This window comes from Erpetoichthys calabaricus, chromosome 11 (genome assembly GCF_900747795.2).
Source record: "Erpetoichthys calabaricus chromosome 11, fErpCal1.3, whole genome shotgun sequence".
Classification (NCBI taxonomy): Eukaryota; Metazoa; Chordata; class Cladistia; order Polypteriformes; family Polypteridae; genus Erpetoichthys; species Erpetoichthys calabaricus.
The window spans coordinates 164,469,178-164,490,414 of NC_041404.2; the positions used below are offsets into that span (position 1 = coordinate 164,469,178).

The 21,237-nt window shown below is 41.9% G+C and overlaps 1 protein-coding gene across 1 annotated transcript in view; it reads right to left on the bottom strand.

Moving 5' to 3' along the window:
* Positions 1–21,237, bottom strand: part of sdk1a (sidekick cell adhesion molecule 1a) — a 1,749,737-nt gene that overhangs the window by 565,009 nt on the left and 1,163,491 nt on the right. Inside the window, exons 6-7 of the mRNA XM_051933783.1 lie at positions 9,327–9,438; positions 3,065–3,255 (exon numbers count right to left, since the gene is read on the bottom strand). Of these exons, the coding sequence (XP_051789743.1) occupies positions 3,065–3,255; positions 9,327–9,438 (303 nt within the window). The remainder of the gene's footprint in view (positions 1–3,064; positions 3,256–9,326; positions 9,439–21,237) is intronic.

Here is a 21,237-nt window from a genome sequence, read left to right on the forward strand (position 1 = left end):
AAAGTTATTGTCTGTCTGTATACCTGCATTGTTATCACTCTTTAATTTAATATTTTAATTATCAGTATGCTGCTGCTAGAGTATGTGAATTTCCCCTTGGGATTAATAAAGTATCTATCTATCTATCTATCTATCTATCTATCTATCTATCTATCTATGCTGCCTGTCTAAGACAGGTTAAAATCTAAGGAATCATTGTTGAATTCAGACTATTCACTATTAATGTTTGCAGAGAAAAAAATCTATTGGAAAGTATTTTGTAATGCATGTTATACTGAAATGCATTGCATTTTCATTCCAACAGAATGTGAATCACAAAAATTAGCACTTCTGTTATGAATCCCATACCAAATGGCATATAAAAGAGACATCGCAACTGTAGGGACACACAGATGCAGAGACACACACACACACACACACACACACAGACACTAGCCTTTTTATTAAGGTGGATTTTACTCTGTCTCTTGGACTTCTATTACAGATTCTGCTTTTGCACTTGTTTACCTTTGGATTTTTCACTCTAGAAAGCATTTTTATAATAAAGTGTGTTTTTTTAAATAAACATGTTATTTCATTCAGAAATTTAAAGGTAATTTTGAACTGTTTCCTCATTTATGGGGTCTGCTTAGGCCTAGAATCCTGCAGCTTGAATATGCAGTCAAGCTACCTAATTTGAGTTTATTTTTGGGTTCCAGATCAGAGGTGATTACTGATCTGAGTTTTGAATATTTTGAGACCTTTCAGTGTCGACGCTGCACAGAAAAGGTTAGGGCTGACAGAGAGAGAGAGAGCTCAGCTGATGTCACCAGGAGGCAGTCCACTCACAGTGTATAGAAATGATCTCAGTGCAGCTAACTAAAGGAGTTATCCTATTATCTCATGCTTTTAGAAGACAGCTTCTGAACCAGACATCATGGGTTCACTACTGACCAATGGCATTCACTACAGTGCAAATTAGGGAACTGAAACGCTTTGTGGTGGGAGTCCATGGCAATTCTTTGGTGACGAAGATGGGATTTGGTCTGTAGATTTGTGGAGTGAAGTGATGACACGATGTAGAAGTTAAACATACAGAGACAGGGCCCAGTTGACATCACTAGGAAGTGCTCCACCATTAGCATTCAGAAACAGTTTCTACGTGGCTAACTAAAGAAGTTATGCAATTAGCTCATGCTGTCAGGAAACAACTTCGGAACCAAACATCATGGGTTCACAATTAACCTACGGCAGTTCGTCACAGTGCAAATCTGTGAACTGAAATGCTTTGTGGAGTGAGTTCATGGCAGTTCAATTGTCGACAAGAATGAGATTTGTACATTGGATTGGTGGAGTGAAGTGGTGGCACTGCAAAGAAGTGAAACATACAGAGACAGAGCTCAGTTGACGTCACCAGGAAGTTCTTCACTCCTGGTGTTCAGAAACACTTTTTACATGGCTAAATAAAGAAGTTATGCAATTAGCTCATGCTGTCAGGAAACAACTTCGGTACCAGACATCTTGATTTCACGACTCACCTACATCAGGTCACTACAGAGCAAATGTGGGAAGTGAAACGCCTTGGGTGTGAGTCCATGGCAGTTCTTTGGTGACGAGGATGGGATTTGCACTGTGGATTTGTTGAGTGAAGTGATGACACAACGTAGAAGTGAAACATACAGAGACAGGGCCCAGTTGACATCACCAGGAAGTGCTCCACCATCAGCATTCAGAAACAGTTTCTACATGGCTAACTAAAGAAGTTATGAAATTAGGTGTGACTAGGCAGAAGTGAAACATACAGAGACGGAGCTCATTTGACATCACCAGGCAGTGATCCACTCTCAGCATTCAGAAATGGTCACTGTGTGGCAAAGTAAAAGAGATATCCTGTCAGCTCATGTTGTTAGCAGACAGCTACTGAACCAGACATTGTGGGTTTTTCGACTGACCACTGACAGTTCAACATAGTGCAAATCTACAGACTGAAATGCTTTGTGGTGTAAATCCATGCCAATTCAGACCTGAACCTCAACATTTGATGCACTGTAAATCATAACACCCTCCAACTAGAAGTCGTGTGATGTGCCGCCTGCTTAACCAACACTACACAGGTTGGATTTCCATGCCTTCTAACAATATCTGTCTCCTGGGAAGAAAGAAAATAACGACATCGCAAACAGAACACATAAACAGAAAAAATCAGAAGCTCAAGCTTCCATGGTACTCTAAATAAATGATATGGTGTAGAGCTGCAAGTGATGATATTGTTTTGTTTTCACTTTGCAATAGTCTTAACAGCTACCATGTTACAAGATTCAAATTATCAAAATGCTGGTCAATAGTAAACCGGCGTACAATTTGCAGCATGTGCAGTTATGCAGTGCACCAGGCACCAAAGAAATGTTCACCATCTGTGATCCTACAGACCCTGGGACAGCTGCATGAGCAACTCAATTACCCAGCCATTGGGAAACATAAAAGAAAAGGTACGGCTAACAGAGCAGAATCAATTAACCTAAAAAAATGCAGAGAACTACTCAGCCTGGTTCAGGATGAATGCATGCTGGGGTTGCCAAGATGTTACTAATGACTATTAATTTGCACTAATAAAGAAATAATAGGGTGACCTCTGGCTCTCAACATTAGCCACGGCAGGAGCATAAATAGCTCTTCCTACCTAAGAGTAGGTAAACTTGAATCAGGGAGCTCTTGTATCCACATCCCAAGAGAAGAAAAAATGGCTGACACTGAAAAAGAGGGGGATGAGGGAGAAAGTAGCACAGAAGTAATAAGCATAGTATCTGGATGAGGGGAAACAAAGGAGCTGCAATGTTCATTCAAGAGGGTTTAATCCATTTTAAGGCCCTAGCAAGACCGTCAGGTGTTTATTGAACTTCCCGCATGAAACAAACCCCCTCTTCTTATTAAAAATATCTCTTATTCTTCTGTGTGACACCATTTGTGATTCAAGAAGTGGCAACTTTACAAAAACAGAACTGAAATGTAGGACTGATTGACGTAGCATAAAATCATCAGGACTTAAAGAACAAGGTGACAGCAAATAGAGGCATTGTAAATTTACCGATAATAGAAAAGAACGCCTTGGCTTCCACCGTCTTGGCCGTGCTGTCCAGAAGAGAAGCCTCACACACATAGAGGCCATTGTCTTTTGAGGTGGGGTTGCTAATGGTCAGTCGTCTGCCGAAGGTCCCAACTCCGCTTGTCAGTCGCACTCCATTCCGCTTCCAGTAAATGCCGAGCTTCTCAATGGGCCTGCATGAGACAACACAGAGAATATGTGAGTGGGGCCCTTAGAAGAACTTATGGAGGATGGATAATGATACTATTAAAAATATTCAGCACTAAAAATCCTTAAAGTCTTAATGTGATGTTTCCACAGTTTCTTAAGTTTGGGGAGTGGTAGGGGCACCATAGCATTTTTTCTCTTCCCAAATATCTATGGGTTGGTCATTTGATCAGACAGCAATGACCACTCACTGATGTGGCTCTCATAATATATATTGGCTCATAGGGACAGACTACTTTGCATGTAGATTTCCAAGTAATTAGTAATTGTTCACGAGTGAGGGAAGAAAAGAACAAGAGATCAACAGGCAGATCGGAGCAGCGGCTGCAGTTATGCCAGTCAGCTGTGCTGAAGAGACTGCTGAGCAGAAAAGCAAAGCTCTCAATGTACTGGTTGAACTACAATCTTCACCCCACCTACAGACATGAGCTTTGGGTAGTGACTGAAAGAACTAGATCACAGATAGAAGCATCAGAAATGATCTTCCTTTGTCGGGTTGTCTGAGCTCAGCCTTATAAATAGGATGAGGAGAGCAGATATTTGTGAGGAGCTCAAAGTAGAGCCACTGCTCCTCTGCATCAAAAGGATCACTGTTCAAGTTGTTTGAGTTTCTGGTTAGGTTGCCTCCTGGAGACCTCCATGAGTAGGTGCTCCAGGCATTTCCAAGGACTTGCTGGAGAAATTACATCTCCCAGCTGGACTGGGAACACCTCTGTGTCCTACTAGAGGAGTGGGCTGGGAAAAAAACACCTGGCCATCTTAGCTTAGACTGGTGCCTCCCATAACCCGGATTGGATAAGTGGTAGAAAATGAATAGAAGGATGGATGGATGGATGGAAAGTAACAAGTGTGTTTTAATGTTTGATTGCTTTAAGTAAAAAAGGATGAGACACCCAAAGGCACTTCAAACATTTCCAAGTCAGATCTTGGAAAGGTCATCTAATTAAAATAGAAGTACAATGTTCAAGAACCTCTTGTTAGTAAGTGACATTTAATCAAGTCTTCTTCTGTTCTTAAATGATGCTAGAATTAAATCTGTCAGGACTCAGCCTAAATGAACAAAAGGAGAAGGACCTTCTAGTTGGTTGTGTTGTCAGGTTTTTATTTTATATGGTGTTCCCCAGTGTCACTGTGAGGCTATTCTAGTTTGTGTGAACAAAGAGAAACGGTTTACAAACAATACCCATGTGCTAAGCTCCCAGCAGTGGAAAAACGACTAGCCAATCATTGTGCTACTTTACTGCTCACTAATTTAGGAAAACTTCATAATTTAGTTATTAAAAGATGATGGGAGCATTGGATGCAGTATTTTCTAAAAGCATTCAGACCCCTTCACTTTTTACGCATTTCGTTATGTTGCAGCCTTATGCTAACGTTATTGAAGCAACACTCAATACCCCAAAGTGCCAAAGCAAAAACAGGAGTTTCGAAATTAAAAATAAAAAACTGGAATATCACATTGACACAAGTATTCTGACCCTTTCCTTAATAATGTAAGAGTTGAATTTAAACCCTGGTCCAATGTGCACCTAGCATGTGCGGAGTCTCATATTCTCTGAGCTTATGATTAAACGCTGAGCTGTTATTTTATTATTCACTATGATAAATGCATTTTTAGTTATCTCTATATATAATCTTCATTTGGATCTTGATCTTTGTTTGTCCGTGAATGAATTAGAAGAAGCACTAGATGGCAGTAGAGAGACAGCTAAAACATAGGCATTGCATTAAGAATCTCCTCCAGGCTTATACTACTGAAGACTGTAGTACTCCAGTCACACCTCAAAACACAGACATTCAAACTAAACAAATTGTTGTGCTTTAAATTAACTAATCTTTATATATAATCTTCATTTGGATCTTGATCTTTGATTGTCCGCGAATTCCACACATGCGTAGACCACCTTCCAGTTTAGTACGTTGTTGTTACTCACGGATGTCAACAATGTGCCGGAATAACGAAAGGGGTGGTGGACAGTGTTACGCTCGTTAGCTCCTGAGGCCTGGTTAGAGAATGAGATTGCCGAAGATAAAAGGTACGTGCCTACGTAACATACGAATGAAAGAAAGACAGTGGGTAAAATGAATGACAACATAACAGCACGTTCCGGAAATTATTATTGTTACGTTGTAGCTGGCGAGTGCTGTGCGTCTCACAGTTGTACCGTGGCTTGCTCACATGTCAGTGAAGTGATCCCTATTTATGCTTTAAAGAGCCTGGATACCTATGTGTCCCCCTTTTATAACCATTGCTCCGTGTATATTGCCTTACTCTTTGGATTGCCACAAAGCAACATGTGAGATTGGAGAAAGGTTGAGAAGAGATCGTGAGAGGAAACAACAGCGTCGTGAAAACGAGACGGATTGTGAACGGAGAGAAGCAGAAATGCTCCTCCACCACCACATAATTACTATTCGGACAGTGATTCCGAGTAGGCTGTTCCTATCGAATTAATGTCCAAGGGTTTTCTTTTGTAATTTTGTTTCCCTTATAAAAAATCATAATGCTGTGCGACGAAGGGCCCAATTCACGACTGGCAGCCACATTTAAACAGGGAGCCCTTCACAGACAACTTTAACACGTGCAACGTAGTTGGGCGCACATGGCTAGTTTTTGTATAAAGCTTAAGAGGAAATGTTATATTATAAAGTGTACATTTTGTTCTATTGCTTCTGTTGATGGCAAACGTAGGAAGTATATGGTTCTAACCCTCCTGAAATGTCACATACTCTTAAAGACTATCAATCAAACTAGTTGTCAGGGTTGATTGTGATTATTCAAGGCAGGGGTCTCCAACTCCAGGCCTGGAGAGCTGCTGTGGCTGCAAGTTTTCATTCTAACTCTTTTCTTAATTAGTGACCAGTTCTTGCTGCTAATTAACTATTTCCCTTTATTTTAATTGACTTTTCTTGTGAACGCTGAATTGATCCTCTTTTCCTTAAATGGCACCCAAACATAAATTTGATGTGAAGTGAGCTAACAGATGACCAACTAAGTTGGGGCCTCAAACTCCAACCTTCATTCAGTTTCTTAGCTTGAAGCCAATTCTCGTTGCTAATTAAACCCGTTATTTAATTCCATGGCACTCATTCTGCCATGGTAGACATTTCCAAAACTGTTGATTTTTTTTTCTAAGAGTACTGGCTGCAAAGATGTGTGTGGACCTGAGCAGATCAACATTACTGAAGCCTTCACCTTTCTTTATTTTCAGTGATTGTGTGATGGACGTAGGTTGTTGTTTATATGTTGGTTCATTTTGTGTCTTAATATTGTTTGGTTTCTAATTAAGGAAAAGGAAATAATTAAGGGGCCTGAGTCTTAAGTTGTGCATAATTAAAATTAAGGCAAAGAGTTAATTAGCAGCAAATTCTGGTCACTAATTAAGAAGAGAGTTAGAAAGAAAACCTGCAGCCACAGTAGCTCTCCAGGACTGGAATTGGAGACCCCTGATTTAAGATATCAACGCTTGCTATGTCCCGTTAACAATTGGGTGCAACCAATCATGTTAAAAGTTTACTGATTATGTAATGAATTCCTTGGAATTGTGATCTAATCTATGAATTGTGTAAATATAGCGCAGAGGATGCTCTTTCCTTTGCAAAACTTGCTAATAAGATATGCTATTGCCTCTTGCAAGATGTAGATAAAGAATAGTGATTGATGCTTTCTCCTGCCTGTGTCTTATTGCTTAACTCTTTCAGGGTTTTGTCAACTGGAGGTGTTGAGGGGTGTAATCAACTGTAGACTGTGATACAACTCGCAGCTACATTTTAGTTCAACTCTCTTGACTAGAAGGAATGTTACCTTGGTTGGTTTGCCCGAGATTCCCTGCACTCGCTTGAGTAGTGGAGAGCAATCAATGGCAGAAATGGCATCAACATCTGGCAAGAGATTGAAGAGAGTGTACAAAGCAAAATATTCCATGGACATTATCACTGAATTGAACTCTTAATTGTCAGACTCCACTTTTGATGCACGTGATCTGGAGATCAAGATTGAAAACGAAAGTGAGATACTGGCATCAGTGGATCGTGGTGCTGAACACGTTTGTGTAGCTGATACGCCTACAGCAATGTTCACTGGGGAGGACCACCACTTACAGTGACAAGAGGTACAAACCAGACTGCACTGTGCTGCAACTGCTACTGGTACTCCCTGAACCCCGTGACGCCAAGACAGCCTGGCAGCCAGTCTGCCACACCCATTCCTGCCAGCTGTCATGCCACTTACTAGTGGCTCAAAGAACAAGAGATGGCGAGCTGGTGGCCACATTACAAAGCAATAGACAGTTTATGTTGATTTATGCATGAATCCATTGCTTTGTGTGCTTTTCAGAAAGCTGCATTTTTTGGAAAAAACATTCAGCCCTCAAAGAGTTAAACCGGGGCATTCTAGTGGGGGTGTCCGTTAAAAAAAATTTCTTCCACAGTACTTAGTTGAAGTCTCTGTGGCAGTGATACCAGCCTGGAGTCTCCTTGGGTCTGATGCAACAAGCTTCACACACTTGGATTTGGGGATTGTCTGCCATTCTTCTCTGTAGATCCTCTCCAGCTCTGTCAGGTTGAATGGAGACGGTCGGTAGACAGCTATTCTCAGGTGTCACCAGAGATGTTTCATTAGGTCTGGGTACAGGCTCTGGCTGGGCCACTCAAGGACATTCACAGAGCTGTCCCTAAGCCACTCCTGTGCTGTCTTGCTTTGTGCTCAGTGTCATTGTTCTGCTGGAAGGTGACCCTTCGGCTCAGTCTGAAGTCCAGAGCACTCTGGAGCAGGTTTTCATTAAGGATATTTCTGTAGTTTGCTCTGTTCTGCTTTCCCTTAACCCTGTATAGTCTCAAAGTCCCTGTCACCACCATGCTTCACTAGTGGAATCGAGAGGTACAGTCGATGAGCTCTGTCTGGTTTCCCCCAAACGTGACATCTTGGTTTAATCACGTCAGAGAATCTTGGATCTCACAACCTGAGAGTCCTTTAGGTACCTTTTTGTAAACTCCAAGTAGGCTTTCATGTGTTGTCTGGCCACTGTAATATAGCCCAGGTCGATTTGAGTGTTGTGTCCTTCTAGAAGTTTCTCCCATACACAAACAGGTTCTCTGGAGCTCAGCCAGAGTGACCATTGGGTCCTTAGTCACCTCTCATCCCAAGGTCTTTCTCACACTATTGCTCAGTTTTGACCAGGCAGCCATCTCTTGAAAGAGTTGTGTTGGTTTCAAACTTCATCCATTTATGAGTTATGAAGGCCACTGAGCTCTAAGGGACATTCGGTGCTGAAGATTATTTTTTTTTGGTAGCTTTCCCCAGATGTATGCATTGACACAATCATGTCTCTAAGCTCTCTCATGGCTTTGTTTTTACTCTGATACATATTGTCTACTGTAGAACCCTTCTATAGACGGGTGAGTACCTTCACTAAGCGGGTCCAGTCAATTCATTGGACTCCAAGGAAGGTGTAGAAACATCTCGGTGACGATCAATAGAATGGGATGCACCAGAGCCAAATGTCAAGTGTCTTAGCAAAGGTTTTGAACTCTTTGTTTACAAAAATTTCTAAAACTCAGTTTTTACTTTGTCATTCTGACGATTGAATGTTATTTAATTAAGAAAAAAAATAATTTAAAGGATTTTAGCATAAGGATACAATGTAACATAATATGAAAAAAGTGAAGGGGGTCCGAGTCCTGTAATTCTAGTTAGAGAATAAAAACTGGAGTACAGAATGATTACAAGATCTTGCTCACTATTTCATTAGAGAATGAAAAAAGCCGTGAAGTCTCAGTAGCTTTATCTTTTATTGCACTGAAGGTAATTGGAACTTTCCATGTCAGAGTCTTCTGTCACCGACATGTGAAGTCTACTGGGTATCCACTGCTACAACACTCCATTACTTAAAATGCAAGATCAGTTTTTCTTTCTGTTGTTTTTTTTCTGTTCTGGGAGCACAACTCACCCAGAAGACATGATTAAGATGAGCTGACCAGACCACGAACGTGATGAGCAAATGCTATGCAGCTGCAAAAAGAGACCACAAGCACTGACCTCGCATTAGCCACACACTCCAGCGTGGCCTCGCTGACTCCAGCCACCACACTGGTGTTCCGAGGGGGAATTATGATCACCGGAGCCGTGACATCTGCAGAGGCCTCAGATCCTATTCCAAAATAAAAAAAAAAAAAAAATTAATAATGAGAAATTTTAAAAGTGATACACATTTCCAGGAAATTAAACATTTTACATACAAGACTCAGTTCATTTCAAAATAAGGTTGGAAGTTGTATTGCTCATCAACACCAGAGAGGCATCACCACACGTACCATCACCCCTTTCACAACCTGGCAAATTTAATTCACATTTTATAGTTACCAAAACCCAGGAGCTCACTTATATGGTGGTGCTCATCTTAACATTAACATTTGCTCAATTCTTCATCACGTAATCACAGATTTTCCTGCCCTGTATAGAACCCATACTGTGTACTGTGCATGTTCATCACACAGAACCTTTGGTGAACATTGCAGTGGAGCCTTAAACAAAAAGGCAAGATGATGAATGTGCCGTGTTCAAATTGCTAATTTGATCAAGTCTGCAACCATACACACAAATCCTGGATGACAAACAGTCCAAGAAAGGAAAGAGTTTAGTTCAAGGCATGAATTACCCGGTCCTCAAAATCTGCAGACCACCGTGGTCCCACCAGGATGAAAGTCGAGTACTCAGGAGAGTACAGATGTTAGCCAATGTTCTCAAAGTAGATCCAGTAGAATTCGTTCAGCTGAAGGGTGAATCACAAACTCAAGGACACCAGTGGAAATGAAGGGGAAGGCAGGAAGCACTTCTTTATGCAAAGAGTTATGGGAATCTGGAATAAACTACCATGATATGGAGTTGGAGCAGACATCTCGATAACCTTTCAGAAGCATCTTGGGGCAGCTTAGCTATTAGTTAAACAAATGAGTGGGACCGACTGCATGGCATCCTCTCGTTTGTCAAATTTCTTATGTTCTTATGTAAATTAGAAATGAGATAACAATTTGGCCTCTGCATTAAACAAGCTGTAACATCCCAAAAGTGCCTTATTCATATTTTCTTGTTATATTATGACCTGTATGCTACATATTTAACATAACCTTCTCACATCCACACAACTTAATGAAGCCTGTTCTGTCAGTACTGAGTAGCAGGTAGGACTGAGCCACGGATGATACACTAGTCCATCACAAGCCTGGTCACAACACATCTGCCATCATTACTTTACTCCCGCATCTTTTGGGAAACCAGAGTACACAGAGGAAACCATATGGAGAGAACATGCAAACTTCACATGGACTACCAGAGCAGGAATTGGGCCCTGGTTGCTGGATTTGTGAGGAAATAACTAACAAACTAACTACTGTACTGGGGACAGAAATAGGGTGGCAACAGGAGATACTGTCACTTGGATGTTTTCATTTTTATTATCATGGAAAATTGAATCAGTGGATTTAATTTCATTTTTTTTAATTGATCAATAGGAAAAGAATCTTTAATGTCAAAATGAAAAAAAATCTCTGCAACACAGTCTAAATGAATTACAACTGGAAAACACATAATAACAGATTACATAAGTGTTCACCCCCGTCAACTCAGTATTTAGTAGAGGCGTCTTTTCAGCCATAACAGCCTTGAGTCTGCATGCACAGGTCTCTATTAGCTTGATACATCTGGACGATGTGAAGTTCCCCTGTTGTTCTTTACAAAAATTGTTCAAGCTCTGTCAGTTTGCATGGCCTTCAGTGGTGCATCAGTGAATGTCCTGAATGATGGCCGCCTTTACTAATGAGCACTCAAAACACTAAATACTGGACTTGAAGTTAATGATGTTGAAAGGAGGTTACTAATGAATATTCCTAAATTTGCTTTCTTTTATTGAGTCATAAATGGAGCAAATTTTCTTTGGATTCTAAATCGCAATTTCTTTTTTGAATATATATGACAGTTATGAAGTTGGATCTGGCAAAAAAGAGGTTGCCAAGTATAAGGGCACAACCTGGTTGGCAGCGAGCCGTACAAAAGATAGAAAGAACGACACAAGTCAAAAGAAAATGGTGATAGAAACAAGCCACATTGAAGATTGTGCAGACAAGCCACCAGAGGGAGCACCAATTCTCCAAACCTGACACAGTCAGACACAGACACAAGTTCCAAGCACAAAAGAGGCTTTTATGTGGCCGTGGGAAACTCTTCCCAACCATTTCCCACAATAAAGCACACATCACTTTTTCTTTGCCTTTTCTTCTCTCTGTCTTTGTGTCTTTCTTGCTCCTTCCTCCTCCACTTTTCCTCCCAACTCTGGCTCCCCGAGTAGTGGCATGCAGTTCCTTTTAAGAAATCCCCGGAAGTACTTCCAGTGTCCTGAAGGCTTGGCCTGGAAGCATTTGCAGGTGAGGCTGAAGCCTCCCCAGTCCCCGCAGCACCCCCTGGCAGCACCCATGGCACCCAAAAGGGCGGAGTTACAAAACTCCAGTTCCCATGATGCCATGTGGAAAACTGTTGCAATGCTGGAACCCAGGGGGGCTGCCATCTAGCTCTCTGGGGAAAGTAGTGCCCTGTGCATGTCTACTCCCCAGGTCCTTCTGTTACGGAGGCATCCTGACTGGGAAAGGGCCCGGGCCGTCTGTCACACTATTTGAACTAAATCATGCCTCCGAGGCTCTGTCCATGCTAATATGCTCCTTTTTAAAAATGCAGACATTAGTCTCCACTTTTGACTTTTATCCACACTAGCCAGGCATTTTCAACCCATGAAAATGAAGACTTTTAAGTTGTGTTCTTCTGAAAACACAGTCTCTCTTTTGTAGACTGGATGGGTGAAAGCACAATTTTAGAAAACACAGGCTCTAATCACACTCTGATTTGTTTGTGCTTATAATGTAGCCCTTCCCTGATTGGATCCTGCTCATTACAATGTCTCACTCCCTGATTGGTCACCATTCCCAGTATGAGAACATGTACAACTGTGAAAGACATAGGCGATTTCCTTACCATGGCACTTGTTGTGTTTCTGACCTGTATGCATCTAAATTGCATTTTGTACAATTTAAATGCTACATACTGTACATGCGCAAAAGGCAAATAATTTACCAGATGCTACAGTTCTGTGATAAATCCTGTGGTTAGCAGTGTTACCATCCCTTCATGGATTTTTCTGCACCTGCTTGTATATCCAGTGTTGGTAAACTTCGGCGTCCAATGCCTTTTTTCAGCCATTTTAGTGTGGACGGAGAAACTTTTCGTAAATGATGTGAAAATGCTATACTGGGCAGAGAGTGTTTATATTTAAAAATGCTGTTCTTAAATGAAAATGTAGCAGTGTGGAAGTAGCCTATGAAAAGCTGGTTAAGTAGTATGGCACCACTCAAACAAGCTGAAGATAAGCACTCAAGAAAGCTCCAATTTTAACTGTTGTAATCTTTATTTGATACGTTATTTTATCTGATACCAGCAGCCATACCAAACGCACATCAGAACAGGTCTGAAGCTAAGCCTTTTTGGGCCCGGCCAGTCCTTGGATGGGAGACCATCTAGGAAAACACTTGGATTGGTACTGGAAGAGGTGTTGGCGAGACCAGCAGGGGGTGCTTACCCTGTGGTCTGAATGAGGATCCCAATGTCTCAGTGCAGCGATGGGGACACAGTGCTGTAAAAATGGCGCCGTCCTTCAGACGAGACGTAAAACTGAGGTCCAGACTCTCTGTGGTCATAAAAGATCCTTGGGCATCCTTTGTAAAGACTAGGGGGTATCCCAATGTCCACCACGGCCTAGTCATTTTGGCCCCCTAATCATCCCCTGCCTCTAACTGGCTATCATTCTCAACACTTCACCCAATAGCTAATGTGTGGGGAGTGTACTGCCACAAAAATGGCTCCCGTCACATCATCCATGTGAATGCTACACATTAGAGGTGGTTGTAGTGGTTCCCCACTCAGTGAGGCGCTTTAAGTAGTGAGAAATGTGTTATGTAAGTGTAAAGAGTTATCATTATTTTATTATTACTTTGCTGAAATCTGCTAGAAATAAATTTCAGCTTTGAATGATTACTGAATAAATGTACTGTTTACTTAATATCTTTGGAATGCACAAAAACAACTTTATTTATCAGGCTAAGGTAAATAAGACTGGCATTGGCCATCAGCCTCGGAGAAGAACAACAATTTTGTAATGTAGACATGGCAGTGGTTTTGAGATGATTGATTCTTTACGTCATTATTGTTAACTCCACGTGGAAGGGAGCCTCTTCAGTTTAGGATTCATGCTGCACAGAAAGAGACAAGATCTTCACCATCACCCAGACAAGGCATCTTCATTCCTAATGAAACTGGCAGATAAAAGACCTCTGCGGACTTAAAAGACTTTTTAAGCAGCTATGCATCCAGGTGTGAAGGGATTCATCCTCATTATCATCTGTATGGTTACAGAAAGTATCCTGAAATACTCTTACACCTACACTTCCTACTTTTTGCTGCCATTTGTTTTACTGTGTTTTATTAATTTTGCTTTATTACAATAGTCAATTTAGATTTTTTGGATTGGTTATGATAATAATAATAATAATAATTCTTTGCATTTATATAGCGCTTTTCCACTACTCAAAGCGCTTAGCAATTGCAGGTTAAGGGCCTTGCTTAAGGGCCCAATAGAGCAGAGTCCCTTTTTGGCATTTACAGGATTCGAACCATAGTGTGGCGGATTGCTATAGTCCTACAGGAATGTGTGACTAAGCAGAAGCAACTGTAGCAGTGTGGTGAATGGACATCTGCTTTGGTAAGCTGAGTGACGTTCAGGTCTGAAGATGACCATCTGCTCTGCTCATGCCAAGCTAGCAAGTCTCTTTGTTTGAAGCAGCCATGCACATGCAGGTAAAGTCATACACATGGGCACTAAGTGGTGGACGGAGTGGTGGCTCTGAGGCTAGGGATGGCAATTGGAAGGTTGCTGGTTCGAATCCCATAAATGCCAAAAGGGAGTCTGCTCTGTTGGGCCCTTAACCTGCAATTGCTGAGCGCTTTGAGTAGCAGTTGTCCAAGCATGAGTTAGTCGTACACATGGAGTGCCATAAATCAGCTACCCCAGAGTCTCAATTTGCTTAAAGCAGGTGTCCACAGCTATGTATGTCTCTGTGTATTTTGCCTAAGTCAGCTGTTCGTGTGCAGGTAAAGCTGTACACGTTGTGTGCTATAAAACAAATACACATATATAGTTAGCTATAGCTACTGTATGTGGCGTAGGTGATCCAAAATATCAAATAGGTAAATTTCCACAATAATCCCAAGAGGCACGGCATAAAACATTATAAGAGATCAGGGACCACTAGGGGCCGGAATAAATGATCAGACATGATGTTTCAGAAGGGCAATGGGCAGGAGGACCTAAAGGGGAGAAGATGGCAATTGGGAATGCAATTGTGGAGATTCCCTCAGGATAACCTGGTAAGTTTGGGGAGAGGCAGGAAAGTCTCAGCAGAGCCTGCACAGAAGCAGGCAGGTTTGGGAAATGAAAGATTAAATTTTTTTTTTTTATCACAAATATCACCCAACTTTTAAAATATTTCTCTCTGTGGTTTAACATTTCAATGATGCTAGCTGATTAACTAGCATGAACCTTCTAAAACAAGCTTGCATGATGAGCGCTATATAAAAAGTGAAAGGTGCTATGTACAAACTTTGACTGTTATTACATTAGCATATAATATTTACCTTTTTAATTTACAATAAAGAATCACTGCTTATGAAGAATTGAGTCATGTGTCCTTCCAAAAACCTGATGTTCTTTCGCTCCACATACTTTAGACTCACAGCATTAGCTGCAGTTCCCGCTTGGCTGCATAGAAACGTTTGTCTGAGCAAACACTTCTAATGTGAGATGGCAAGCGATGAGGGCTGTGAAACAACCACTGCAGGGAGACGGGCAGGTCATCACGTGTGTTTGTGGCAGGAGAGTAAAGCAATCTAAGAGGGCTGAGGTATGGCGTTTTGAATCTACATTTACAGTTAGTTCCATACGTATTTGGACAGTGATACAATTTTCATAATTTGGCTCTATACGCCACCATAATGGATTTGAAATTAAGAAATAATTATATGACTGAAGTGTAGGCGTATCGTATGAGCCATTAAGGAATGAGAGCCATTTTTACAAATGGTCCCCCCATTTACAGGGGCTCAAAAGTATTTGAACATTTGACTGATAAGCTGTTCCATAGCCAGATGTTACCAGGTCATTATGTCATTAACTATTAACAAGGTAGAAGGTCTGGAGTTGATACCAAGTGTGAGATTTGCATTTGCATTTGCATTTGGAAGCTGTCACTGTTAATTCTCAATATGAAGTCAAAAGAGCTGTCCATGCAAATAAAAACAGGCCATCATCAGGCTGAGGAAACAAAACAAATCCTTTAGAGAGACAGCAGAAACACCAGCAGTGGTCAAATCAACCATTTGGTATGTTCTGAAAAAGACGGAACACACTGGTGAGCTCAGCAACACCAAAAGGCCTGGACAACCATGGATGACAACTGTGCTGGATGATCATATTATTCTGTCCGTGTTGAAGAAAAACCAGTTGGCAACATTTACCCACACCAAGGACATTCTCCTGGTGGTAGACCTGTCATTGCCAAAGTCTACAATCAAGAGATGGCTTCACGAAAGTAAAGACAGAGGGTTTACCACAAGCAGCAAATCACTGGTAATCCTCAAGCATAGGAAGGACAGATTAGGCTTTGCCAGAAAATATTTTTTTAAAAAACAGTCCAGTTTTGGAACAGTTTTCTTTGGACAGAGGGACTTAACATAAATTATATGTACCAGAATGAAGGATAGAGAAGAGTATGCAGAAGAGAAGGAATAGTTTATGATCCGATGAATACCACATCATCTATGCTATCTGTCTATCTATCTATCTATCATCATCACGCTTTTGTTTGCAGTCGACTAGATTACTGTAACGCACTAATTGTTAAATGGAAGAAGTCTGAAACAACCATAACTCTTCCTAGACCTTGGTACCCAGCCAAACTGAGCTATTGTGGGTGAAAGGTCTTGTTAAGAGAGGTCACCAAGAACCCAGTGGTCCCTCTGGATGAGCTTCTGAGAACCTGTTTGGAGATGTTAGAATAATTATCACTGGAATAATCCACTAATCTGGACTTTATGGCAGAGAGTCCAGACAACACATGAAAGCCAACATGCTAAAAGGCAAGTAAAGTTCTCTCAGACTGTGAGAAACAAGATTCTATGGTCCAAGGAAACCGAGATTGAACTTGTCTCAGTTCTAAGCATCACATTTGGAGGATACAAGGCACTGCTCATCACCTTAGCAATAACACAAGGGGGGCTCTGCCCCCTGCTCGCTTCGCTCGCCTACCCCCGGCGTTGGGTATCCTGAAATACATTAGTCGAGCTTGTTCGTCTTGGAGCCGTACCCGCTCTGCATGTGGCATTTCAGACGCGCATTGTAGGCGCCTGCGTTCATTGATTTTATCCAGCCGGGCTCGTGTTTGTATATCCGTCAGTCGAGCTCGTTCGTTTTGAACCCGTGCCTGCTTTGCTTCCGCAGTTTCAGACGCGCGTTGTAGGCGCCTGCATTCTTTGATCTTATCTAGGTGGGTTCGTGTTTGTATCGTTGAGCTGTATTGTGTTTGAATTCGGTGTAAAGCGTTCAGCGGTTTGTACAATCCCAAGGAGCACATTACTCCTAACTTCACCCCGCAGTAGTGCCACTCACAATATGGCGGTGACGCCTGCGCCCTTCGTACTATCTTTGTGGACCTGTGGGGCCACCGTAGCCTCTTCCGTTTGAATCCGGGCTTCAGCACAGAATCCTCTTTTTGGTGTGGCTGTGTCGGTAGTCATTAGCTATGGGCGCCTTGTTGCTTCATTCCTCATTCACGTCAGTTGAGCTGTTTCGTTTTTGGGCCGTGAGTCCTTCGTTCACGGTGGATGCGACTTCGATTGCGATTTATGAGACGTGAGCTGTACACTCCTGCGCAGTACATCTTATGGTCCCATCGCCGTGTACCTGCGTCCATGCCATCCGGTTTACCATACTCGGTTAGTAATATGGATTCCAAAGGTGAAACATAGAGATGGCAGCATCATGCTGTTGGGTTGTTTTTTGTCTGCAATGATGTGGAAACTAGTCTGGGTCAAGAGAAAACTAAAAAAAGTACAGAGATTTCTTTAATGAAAACCTGAGTGTTCCTCACTTCAGATCTGGCTGCAGGTCGACCTTACAATAGGACAATGACCCTAAGCACAAAGCAATGCCAACACTGGAGTGTCTTTGGGTAAACTCTATCAAAGTTCTTGAGTGGCCCAGTCAGAGTCTGGACTTGAATCCAAATGAACATCTTTAGAGAGACCTAAAAGTAGCTGTCCACCGATCGTCTCCTTCCATCCTGACAGAGCTTGAGAGGATCTATAGAAAAGCACGGCAGAAAACCCCCAAATCCAGGTGTGCAAAGCTTGTTGTGTCAGGCCCAAGATGACTCCAAGTTCTAGTGGCTGCTCCAACCAAGTATTGAATAAACACTCTGCATACTTGTGTCAATGTGATATTTCAGCTTTTTATTTTTAATAAATTTGCAAAACTTCCTAAACTCCTGTTTTCACTTTGTCACTTGACTGCATTGAGTGTTGTTTGATAAGGGAAAAAATTAATTTTAATGATTTCAGCATAAGGCTGCAACATAGCAAAATGTGAAAAAAGGAAAGGGGTCTGAATACTTTATGAAGGGGCTGTAGTTAAAAAAAATGACACATGCTCTGTTTCTGTTATTACGACATGCTGTAGGTATAAACAAGTGCAAGCAGTCCATGGCTGTACTCAGTGAAGATCGGTATACAGGTCAAGTCAGGTTAGATCAAGTTGGGGAGCATACACTGGTACAGGGCATTATCACCCTCACCACACGATGAAACACCTCGCCATCCAGGTTGGCAACAACCCAGCCAGACGCGGTTCAGTCCCACTCTCTGGAAATGACCATCAATCTGGTGTTATGTGGATGTCCCCTTGGCCTGGTCCAGCCGCTCGGGTCCTCAATAATGAGAATCCTGTGAGTTGGATCTTTCTCTGGGAATCGTGCCACATGGCCGTAGTGCCGTAACTGACGCTCCCTCACAATGCAGGTAATCTGCCTCATTTGGGACTCAATGAGCATCCGCTCATTTGACACAAAGTCAAACCAGCAGTACCCAAGGATTTTCCGGAGAGACACAGTACCAAAGGAGTCCAGTCTACATCTCAGGTCACTGGATAATGTCCATGTCTCACAACCATATAACAAATCAGGAAGCACCAGGACTTGGAACTTTGTCCTTTTGCATAGATATTAGAAGCACCACACACCCCTTTCCAGCGACCCCATGAGCCCCCCTATGTGCTCAAAATCCGTCTACTGACTTCACAGGAAGAGTCACCAGAGACATAAATGCAATGAAATTAAATTGAACTGAATACAAAGAGCTGTGGTCAACTATGCCAGAAATGAATGATCTCCATTCATCTGTAAGTGGTTGATCTCAGCACAGAAGACACACTCTGGCTCCCAGTAACACTAACATGGACGAACAGGACTCGGATATAACTGCAGTCAGTGATTTTCAAATTTGCTCAATCCAGACTAGGTCTGCAGAGGGTGCTGGAGCCTATCCTATTTAGCATTGGGCACAAGGCAGGAACAAACCCTGCACAGGGTGCCAGTCCATCACAGGGTGAACATACAAACACACACACATCCCAACCTCAAACTCTGCCCAATTTAGTATTGCAATCCACCTAACCTGCTTGTCTTTGGACTATGCGAGGGAAGCGGAGCATCCATAGGAAACTCACACAAACACGGGGCGAACATGCAAACTTCACACAGGGAGGACCAAGGAAGAGAACCCACAGCACCACCATGCCACCTCTGAAGTAACTTACTGATGCAAATATCTTCATAACTGTAAGGACTAACTAGATGACCTATGTGGATAACTCGACCAGAACAGAGTTTTCTCCCTTCCTTTGCTGAAATTTCCAACATTGCTAGAATAACTTGTTTACTTGTCGCAGAACTAAAGGGGCCTGACATGCAAGGGCTTTACAGACCATGACTTCTCATCTTCTCCATCCTTTAAAAGATGTGTCTCTAGTCCCATGCTCTCCCACATCTTAAATAACTTGAGACCCCAAAGTAAAAATCTCGAAATGTGTAATTCTACGTCTATTCATTTTCTCAGCTTTCACAATAAGTACACTGGGGTTCATTTTTTGACTTTGCAACCCTAATGATCTTATAGCTGCTATGCAGTGGCTGCCTTCTGACAAATGTCAATAATTTGTTGAGCTTTATTGCGCATAACGTCTTTCTGGTTACCTGCTGCTTTGAATGGAAAAAATGGAGTTGAAGGGCTGGCACATTCCTTGTTAGGCCCACCCAGTTTCCAGCAGTTGGTAGTAATCAACACATGGAAATTCAATTTGGCACCAGAAAACAGCAACGAAAATCAAATGGAGGCCCTGTAGAACAGCAGCAGGAGAATGTGGGCGAACAAAACAATTCCCTTCTAGAAAACACGCTTGCACAAAATCTGTTTTTAAAGGGTTATTTCCCAGCATTTTGATTATCAGAGGCACAAGATGGCCACTGCAATACACATCTTTACAACTTTTTTATAACAGCATATCAAGTCTGGCCAAATTAACAGAGCACCTTTAAATGAGTAACGATGTGAATCTAAGGACCAAAGCTACCTGATAGCGTGAGGAGCTTAGCATTATGGGAGGATCTCCGAGTTGAGTCTCTGCTTCTCTGGGCTGGGAGGAGCCTCGAGATGCAGTTTGGGTTTTGAGTTTGAATGCCACTTGCTGTTCTCTATGGGTCATGTGCAAGGCACTGCCTTACTAGGAGAGGACCAAGAAGCCAATGACCCTAAGGCAAGCAGGGGTGTGGTGGGTTTACATTATCTCTACTGGCTTCAATCATCTAGAATTTATGGTGCTGAAAATTTACTCTGGTGATGGTGTGGTGACTACGATGCCACTGCAACCCTCATTAGTGTAAGTGGAGTGAATGTGAAGAACTTGCTGCAGTGAAACCCAACAACCACATAAGATGTATGAGTTAAGAGTAAGGAGTGAACTAGCAGAGGGAAAAATGACAGCAATTGGAACTTGTTTAGTGTGCCTACTACCCTAAAAAACACAAACACACACACACACACCTTTTAAATAAAAAAGTAGATATGACAGATCTTTATCCTATTAAGCTCATTGAGTTCATATTTTATTTGAATCCATCTTACCAGATAATCCCCGGTTCTTCTTGCTTACTGTCCGGCAGCATAGAGGAAGGGAGGAAAAAAAGAGAGTTGCTGATCGCTGTAGTTTTAAGTAGGACTCAATGCAATAATACACACATGCCTAATAACTGAGTGTCAGTGATAACCCACATGTTAAACAGAAACCCATTTCATAGTGGAGAGCAAAATAGGGGACCACTATATGCAGTATATATTTTATCTTCCAGACTGACAGACCAGTCTTGCAGAACTGATAGAAGTCAAAAGATACTTTGTGTCTTGACAAGGGCAAACTAATACAATGAACATTTCTACATTCGGCAACTTCACAGATGCAAAAAAAAAAAAAAAAAAGACAGGCTAGGCATAACGTTATAGTTTAAAGCAACGGTTCAACAAAAACGACTCCACAAAAGACACATAGTGCACATGAATAAAGCAGATTCCTGGGCCAGAACTGAACTGGCCATTACTCAAAAGAGGGGTTTGAACAGGTCTTTGCAAGGGTCTGAGCAGGACATACAATATATATATATTTTTAATTAATTTTAACAGTTGAGGCGTGGAGCCACCTCTTCAACCCTTAGGTACCTCTCCAGACACTGGATAAAAGTACAATACTTCT